The 8,853-nt window shown below is 36.4% G+C and overlaps 2 protein-coding genes across 2 annotated transcripts; both read left to right on the top strand.

The window, feature by feature from the left end:
- Positions 1 to 2,883: 2,883 nt before the first annotated feature.
- On the top strand, positions 2,884 to 3,610 carry Tsp_12377 (conserved hypothetical protein). Its single transcript, XM_003366831.1, has 4 exons — positions 2,884 to 3,009; positions 3,141 to 3,196; positions 3,277 to 3,382; positions 3,518 to 3,610. Exons 1-4 carry the CDS (start codon positions 2,884 to 2,886, stop codon positions 3,608 to 3,610), a joined length of 381 nt encoding a protein of 126 aa, XP_003366879.1.
- A 2,207-nt stretch (positions 3,611 to 5,817) lies between these two features.
- On the top strand, positions 5,818 to 8,792 carry Tsp_12376 (conserved hypothetical protein; the record flags this gene model as incomplete). The annotated part of the gene is made up of 7 exons (XM_003366830.1): positions 5,818 to 5,943; positions 6,014 to 6,257; positions 6,374 to 6,458; positions 6,523 to 6,763; positions 7,271 to 7,417; positions 7,476 to 7,846; positions 8,033 to 8,792. Coding segments are annotated over exons 1-7 (1,974 nt in total), but the record flags the coding sequence as incomplete, so codon positions are not given.
- Positions 8,793 to 8,853: the final 61 nt, after the last annotated feature.

The following is an 8,853-nucleotide window of genomic DNA, read 5'->3' as shown; positions in this document are numbered from 1 at the left end:
ATCTAATCTGCTGAAAAAAAGCAACTGCTTTTTGTTTGGCTTGTCCGACTTTTGAATACCGTATCAGCACTTTTGTTTGACAGCCAACGTTTAACAACTGTCGCTAGTTGCAAGTTACCTCACTTTTTGCTTTGTAACTTTTGCAAGAAAATAATAAGCGACGTTCTGATTGCAGTCGAACGTTCAGTTTATTTGGTATGTTTGCTTGTCAGGGAATTTAAATCTTTCACATTCTATGTAAATTAGTGGACCAATAGAAAAGCATAATTTGTTGATCCAGCCAGATCAACCTACTGTACCCCTTCGTCGAGAGAGAGAGCGGGGAGGGGGGGGGAGGAAGAAAGGAAAGATGTTCACCAATGGTAGATGAATACGTTGGTCTTGTCACACACTGTTCAGTCGACCAGGTCAGCAACACCAACATGATCAACATAGCCTCAGGTCAGCAAATAATAATCATAACTTTTTGTTTCAATTATCATCGAACAATAGGAGAAAAGCAATTGGAACTTTTCACCTCTATTTCACAAAAGTAATGGTTCAAAATAATAAAAATAAAAAACAAATAATACATCCTGTGTGGTTATTATTTAGCAATAGGAACAGAAAACTAAATTCACAGCGGAAATGCATCTGTAATACACGGTTGATTAAATCTGGTACAAATTACTGATGCATCAACTACATTCTACTCAGTAAATCCTAATCTCCCCCCCCCCCCAACAAAATATCTTTCATAATAAAACAATTGACATGGCTTATTATTATAATTGTCATTATTTTGTATTTCTTTTCATTCAAAATTATGCTTATCACTTTTGTATTACTGTTTACAGTGTATTAGTGATAAAAATTAATAAAATAATCAACAATTGTTGCTGCAAACTTGATTCTTATCTGGAGAATATGGAGAAAAACAACAGTGAGAAATAATTCTCCAATGTTTATCAGTAGTTTATTGTGCCGTTTCACAGTGTTTTACACAGTGTGCTTTTTATTGTCATTCAAGCAATATACTGAGGAGTGAGTGTACACAGAGAACGAAAATTCCGTTTTGCTCGTCAAATTGCACGCAACATATTTTAAACAACGCACTTCACGTTCACGTTATAAAGCTCTCCAAATTTCTATTATACGATCAGCTTTCTATTTTTACATCGTTCCATTTTCCAAACTGTCACATAACAATGCACCATATGTAGTGCAGTAATAAATTCATCGCATTTATAGCATAGCTAGTTACTGTAAATACTTTCGATAATGGTCGATGAATATTTGAAATTCTTCAAAAATGATCTTACTTTCAGATTATGTGCATTTGAAAATAAAAGAAGAAGAAAGAAAGAAAGAAAAAACAGTCCATAGTGAACATGCAAAATTGAAACACTAGCCTTTGAGAAGAAAAAGAAATTTGCCCATTCACCTCATTTAGGGTAAGTATTTGAAAAAAATTCTACCAATGCATGTGTATTGTTTAAAATTCATAAAAAGTTCCAAAAAAATACTTCACTTTAGATTTGATATTAGAATCTTGAAAAGATTATTTCATTTTATGTTCTGATAAAAGTTAAAGATAGAAATTTAAAAATTAATAAATCAACCAAAGTAATCTGATAATTTGTAAATATATAACATTGAAAAAAGAAAAGAAAGTTGCAGCCTAACAATCGTGTATTTGACTAAGAAGCATGTGACGAAAACGAGCCAACAGCGCCTCTCTGTTAAACGGCTGCCGACAACAGCTGTAACGCTTTTTTAAAAAATAGACAAGACAGCAAGCAAAACTGAGGTCGATTTTTCCCTTCCGTCCGTCCACTAGCAACAAATGTTTCCACAATTTTCCCTCATCTCTGCCCATTAAAATTCACTCACTCACTCACTCTCTCTCTCGTCCCCTCAGTGTTATTAATATCCTTTTAGCTCTCTATATCCACTTTATCGTCGGTATGGTAAGCATCGATTTCTTTCTTATTTTAAAATTAAACTTGATAAAACTTTTTAAATTTTAACTTTTACTGATCAACTGTTAAATTGCTTAAAAAACTATATATATTTATATAAATGGCATTTTTTTGTTTATAGCTTGTTTCCAAAAGCAGAAAGATGCAACCTATCATTTTACAGCATTCAACAACGTGATAATTTTTGATACATGATCGAATGTTGCAAATAAGCTGGCTATTGATAATAAACGACTACCATTTGCAAGCTGTGCACCCATGCATGTATGGCTAGGTTGAATTGGAGTGAAATGAGCAACAAACAGTTTGTCTCTTATTCTATTTCATCCGACAGATATCCGACGACGATGGGCAACAACGACGCTTTAGAAAAGAGCCATCTATCTATCTGTCTATCTGTATAGCTAGGCTGACCGGTTGTAAGCGCGTGTCCTAAAACTAGAGCTAGCTGACCTTCTACGACCACAATTGTAGATTCCATCGACCATAGTGTCGCAATAGTGTAAACAAGGGCGACGGCAATGACGACGGACAAATTTGTGGACATTGGCGATTTCGCGTCGCTCTAGCAAACGCGTGTCTGCTTTTCTCGCTTCTTTGCGATCGAGCATTCAAAGATGAGCTCGACATTCCCATACAATAACTTATCCATCTGCATGTAGAAACAGATTTGCTTTTTTTTGTCTCCTTGATCGAGCGCGAAATAAATTCCATTTTCAATATTCAATAATAATATATAATTGTTGTTCATTTCAGATGCTAATTAAAAGAGTGGACAAATTTTTTTAAACCAAAAAAAATCAATAATAATTGTTCCACAAAAAAGAGATAAAGTGAATTCGACAGAAAGCATCATGCCAGCGACTAAATCTTGCAAAAAAGATGCTTTCTTTTCACATGCGCTTTATGCTTGGCTTCAGACATGTCCAAAAAGTTTCAACGAAGCCGGTCGACCAATGTTGGTCAACAACAGCACCGCCGCAGTGCCTCAGATCAGCTTTCTGGAACTATGCAACGGAGTAACGCTAAACGGCTTAATGCATTATATGTAAGTTAATCATGGATTAAGTTTTATTCATATTCTCTCGTTGGTAATTTCATTTTTCTTAACAACATTTGTTTCTTCACTCAGTCTTTTTCTCTTCTTCTTCTTATTGTTTGTTTAATTTTTGTAAGCAGACAGACAGATCACCAGATGACTCATCATTCATTTGCAAACAGCAAATTGATTGCGCGTGAGTCACATAAAAATTAGCCAATTGGATGCTTTTTCCTTTCACGTTCGACTTGCATTTGATGCAATTTTTCATTTCAGCTATCCAGATTGCAAAAAAGAGCCGTTGGATTTGAACGTGTCCGGCGTCGGCGCTCGTCTACGCAATCTGCGCCTTCTAATTCAAAGCATTCAGTCATTTTATAAAGTAAGTTAGTGTCTCTTTCTTCTTCTTTTTTATTTAAATTCTTTTTCTAACATGCTAATTTGCATTTTTTCATTCTTTTTTTTCAAATTTCACTTATATTAATTACTACATGAAATACACAGCAAGCTTGTACAGGTCATCTGTCGACGGACATTGTTGCCTTGTCCCTCTATTTCTAAATATGTACAACAACGCGCGGGTCTGGTCGGTCAAGTGGATCGTAGTTAGCATTTCGTCAAGAGTGCTTTCTGACTTCCTGATGGCTAAGCACACCGCTAGAATCTCGAACCTTTTCTCAATTTCTCTCTCCCTCCCTCCTCCACCTCTCTTTCTCATTTTGTTTCTTTCAATAGTGGATGTTTTTTTTCTTAATTGAAATCATTTTCAATATTTTTCTAAAATTTGCCTCAACAGTAGTGGATGTTCGTAAAAAGTTCCAACATTCTCAGGCAATAAGTGAACAATAAGAAAAGGACAGTAAAAGTCAAAAAGTGATTTGGGTGTGTCTCAGTTGGAAATTGTCTTCCTGTGCTTGGTGCGAAGAAAGCACCAGCAGCTTAAGTAACAATAAGACCAACTACTTACTGCACTTGTATTATGCACGCTTTCGACCAAGTAAACTACATCTATTCATTGTTCACACAAATAACCAGTCTGAAGCATTTCGATTTTGATTTACACAAGTGGGATATGATTGTCAGGAAAAAAATTCTCCCCTATCTGCCAAAATTATTCTTCTTGTAAATTTCAAACAAAAAATTGTGTTTCAGTCATATCATGTCCAAAATGATTCACACTTTAGATTCACATGCAAAAATAATAGAATTATGCACAAAACGATAGGTGGAATTTTGTTTGCATTCATTCACATGTAACATTTGATGCATTAGTATATGGCAAATACACGAATGAGTCATCAGTGCTGATCGATTGATGAAGTTTGTTCTAAGCGAACTGCAAGATTCTCTAATTTTGGTGGACAAATTCCTGTCACGCGTGCTTTATTTATTTACTGGTCGATGCTTGTAAAGAAAATGATAAGACATTTGTTTATGGTAGTCAAGATTTGATCTGCCCCCGGATTCGACACTCTAACGCTATACAAAGAAAGCTTCTTTTCCGCATTTAAGAATTATTTGCTTTTTGTGTTTTTCAACTTCCTTTTCTTCAGCATTTTCCCCCTTTAAATTGAAAATACGTACAACAGGTGAAATTTATATTATAAAAGTATCACTTCACTTGTGATATTGTCATTTTTCAAAGAACATATAGAAAACAATGAAAGAGAAAAGAATCAGATGTCGTCACTTTGTGCTTTTGATGAGAGAGTAGAAAAAAACCAGAATCAAATTGTGAATAGAGACAGACAACTTCCTTGAGCCAACCAAGATACTTTTTCCAATGATAAAGTGGAAAAGAAATTATTACTGCTCTGTATGAGGGAAATCTAATTAAAGCGATATTAATTTTCCGTTTGCAGTAGTTGTTGCACGGTTTTGTTTTTCCTGTTCATATTCAGAACTGCCAGCATTGGCAGATGGTGTGATTAGAGAGAAACGTAGCGGCGGGAAGGTCAACAGTGATAAACATCTGTGTGAGTGTTGTAGAAGTCATCTGTTTCAAATAAGAAGATGAGCTTTGCATAATTAAAAATGTTGCTGTCTTTTTTAGACGATTCAAAATATTCCATTGAGTTGTTGAATTTTTCATCCAAATCCAAAAAAGTTCTTCCATAAATATTCAGTTTATATAGAAGATTCAATTTTCAACAATATGATTGAAATGATTCATCCATACACACATACATATTCGTATAAAATATATAAAATAGCGGGTAAAAATTTTCATCTTATCGCAATTTCGATAACTTTTTATATTTAAACAGAAAGAAAAAACAAGCATTTCAAGAAGCCACACAATAATTGGTTTTCGTGAAATAACTGATCATTGAAAAAACAAACAGCTCTTTTGAAACCATTTTGAAAGTTATTTCACTATTTACAATAGCAGCAACAAAGTTGAAATAGTAAAACGGCGTGATTGTTTCAAACAGAATTTAAAAAAAAATCAGGTTACAACTAATACCGTATGCCATTTGAAAGCCAGTTAATGAGCAGTTGCTGTTACTGCTGTTAATTGGCGTGACCTTGGCCAAAATTTTCCATTTGATATCAGTTGAAAAATTTTCCTTCTCCTTGCTCTTCTTATTAATATTGTTATTCTGTTATCCTTTTATTTCAGGATGTACTAAATCAACACATTATCATGCCGTTGCCAGATATGCTTGCCATCGCAAAAAGTCCTTTTCCAGGTATAGTTTGCAGTTTGCTTATAATGAATGACAAACTTATCAGAAAAATACTGTTCCATTTTATCTTTTAACGAAACAATTCTCATTATTTTTTGTGCTTCTGGTAGATATAACGGGCGATGAGATGAAAAAAGTGTTGCTGCTATTGCTTGGCTGTGCCGTGCAGTCGGATCGACGCGAAGAGTTCATCAATCAAATCAAGAGCTTGGACAACTGTACACAGCAGGCAATTGTCGATGAAATACGCAAAGTTTGTCATTTGTCAATTGGATGGATTCTGATTTCGTTATTACTATTAGCAATAGTTTTCCTCTTTTCAGGTTACCAGTGAAGCTAGTTGCGTTTTAAATGCGCACATGTTGGACGAGTTTGTCAACGATGAACGGCTTGCCGTCTTGGTCAAGCAACTGCTCATTGTCGTTCACGAACGGGATCAATACGCTCAACATCTGCTAGAAGCGAATCAAGAGCAACAAGAATTGGACGGGTCGAGCGCACTGTCATCGTGCAATGGGGGGAATGCCTGTAGTGGAAAGTTATCCGAAAATCAGCAACAAGCAACTGGTAAAAATTCTATACACAAACGTGATGCTTGTCTCACGCATCAGTTTAAAATCATACACAATCACACACCATAACCAAAAGTCTCAAAATCGGTTCAGAGTTTTCAAAATTTTTAGAATATCCAGACGAGTCTGTCAGTCGTCATTGTGCGGTAGAAATAGCTGATCTGAAGGCAAAAGTCAGGCGCCTTCGACAAGATCTGTAATTTTTCTTTGTTCTTCTGTTTTGTTCTTTTTTTCATTTAAATTACATTTAATAATTTCAGTGATGAACGCAATGAGATGTTGTCGATTTATAAAGAGGAAATCGTTGAAAAAGACACAGTGTTGGCAAAAATGCGACAAGAGAATTTCGAATTGATGAAATCACACCGCGCCCTCAATGACTATCGTGACGAAGTGGATGTACTGCGGGAAAAATCAGAACGATGCGACCGACTTGAAGAGGACTGCGAACGTATGAAAGAGAAATTAGAAGAGCTCGATTTTTACAAATCGCGAATTGATGTAAGTATAACTAAGTGTAAAGCAGGTTACAACGCAGTACTACTGTATTGCATTAACGTGAATATTTTATCTTAATGCCAATAGAGTTATTGGATAAAATCATACCAATACCAATAATAGTAATAGTAATTCGAAGTTATAATTCTGAATTCACATTAAAAATATATCAAAATGCCTGTACAGAAGAAAAGGTATTCATTTTTGCCGACAAGATATATCAACTGAAGAAAACAGTAATTTCAATTAGTCTAGTAAAACTGTTTACTTTGAAATTTCTATATCTGATAGTTAAAATTGAAAATTTTGTTAAAAGAAACATCTGCCTGCCCTTAATTGCCAAACAGAGCATTCACACTGCTCACGATGTAATTAAACTGTCAACAATTGAACGAATAAATAGCAACAGTGAAGATACACTTTGGCACGTCCTAGTTGTGTGGGAAATTGTTTTCATTGTTGCATTTCTTATTAAGATAACTGCTTATTCGTTCGGTTTTAATTTTACAGGAACTACGCGAAGAAAATCACGTTTTGCTGGAGACGCGAAACATTTACGAAGAACAATTGAACGGATTTCGATGTCGTCTTGCCCAGCTTAGTGAAAAAGAAACCGAAATGATCAAGCTTGAACGGAGATTGGTGGATATGGAACAAGTACAACTTTTGAGGATACTATTTTTCATATGATATTTTCATACGTTTGATTGTTCAGGAAATGGAAGCTGACAAACGTCGCTTGGAACAGTTGTACGATGAGAATATACGTTTGGAAAAAGAATGTCGTGATGGTCAGAGTCGGTCGGCTAAACTACAAGCTGAACTATCCCGTTTGACAGAATGCGGACCGCACAAGAAGCACGAAGAAACAGGATGTTTCAGCTCAACCAACGTTGGCAGCTTGTCCAGTCAGCTGTCCGAATCGACCATTGCACGTATTCATAAGCTGGAATTGGAGAATCAACGTCTTCGACAACGTTGTGATTTGGAAACAGTGTCCGTAGCTTCTTCGGTCGAACAACAATCCGAAGAAAAAGAAGGCATTTTGCAAGAGCTTCGTTGCAAAAATGATGCACTCTGTGATCAGTTGGTCAAATTGGAACAAAAAGAAACCTCATTGCAAAAGCAGATTTTCGAATTGGAATCAGAAAAACAAATTATGCAACAACGCATAGATGAACTTGAATTGCAAATCGACAACAAGAACACTGGTGCTGATGATGACGATAATGCTGATGGTGGTGGTGGTGGTGGTGAAAAGAAATATATTAGTGGTGATAAAAGACGACAGCATGAAGTTGAAGAAATGGAATTATTGCAAAATGAGCTTGTTGAACGCAATGCACAGATTGCAATATTTAAACAAGAGCTCAGTTCAGCAGAGTCGAAATTGAAATTAGCCGAGGCCGATTTGAGACGTTTGGAAAATGAACAAATCACAACCCAAGCACAGTTTGCCTCTTTGCAAAGGGATCGAAGTTTTCTAGAGCACGAGAATGCCAAAGTCAAGCAGTCGTTGGAATCAGCCGACGCAGAGTTGGAACAGTGTCGCCAACGTCTGGGTCGGCTTGAAGTGGAACACGAACGTCTGGCTACTGTACGATTACAGTACGATGAGCTCAGTGCTCATATGGACAGTTTGCAGTCGACGAACAGACGTCTACAACAGCAGCTTGAAGTCGAAGCGAACAAGAATCAAGCATTGGCCGAAGATTTGGTCAACGAAAAGCGTAAAATTCATTCATTCGAACAGTTGATCACGGAAATGCGATCATCGCTGAACACGTCGTCTGAAGAAGAGAACCCCGTCGACGATGAAAAGCAGCGGTGCGCGAATGAAGATGATCCTAGAATTTTATTCTGGCAAGTGATCCAACGATTGAAAAATCAAATAGCCAGTGGTCAGCAGCAGTTGGAATGCAGTGAAAACGAGCTAGCAGCACTGAGGCAACAGATTGCTTCACAATGTGCATTTGCAGCAACTGATGAGCAACGACAGTCGTCAACCGTGTTGGCAGATGTGACCGATTCGGTGGAAAATATTCGTCTCAAAAATCGCCTCCTGATCGATGAAAATGGCAACATACGCCAAC

The sequence above is a fragment of the Trichinella spiralis genome, assembly GCF_000181795.1.
Source record: "Trichinella spiralis strain ISS 195 chromosome Unknown Scfld5335, whole genome shotgun sequence".
Taxonomy (NCBI): domain Eukaryota; kingdom Metazoa; phylum Nematoda; class Enoplea; order Trichinellida; family Trichinellidae; genus Trichinella; species Trichinella spiralis.
Note: the sequence above shows the minus strand (reverse complement) of the source record. Positions and strands in the feature narration are given on the sequence as shown.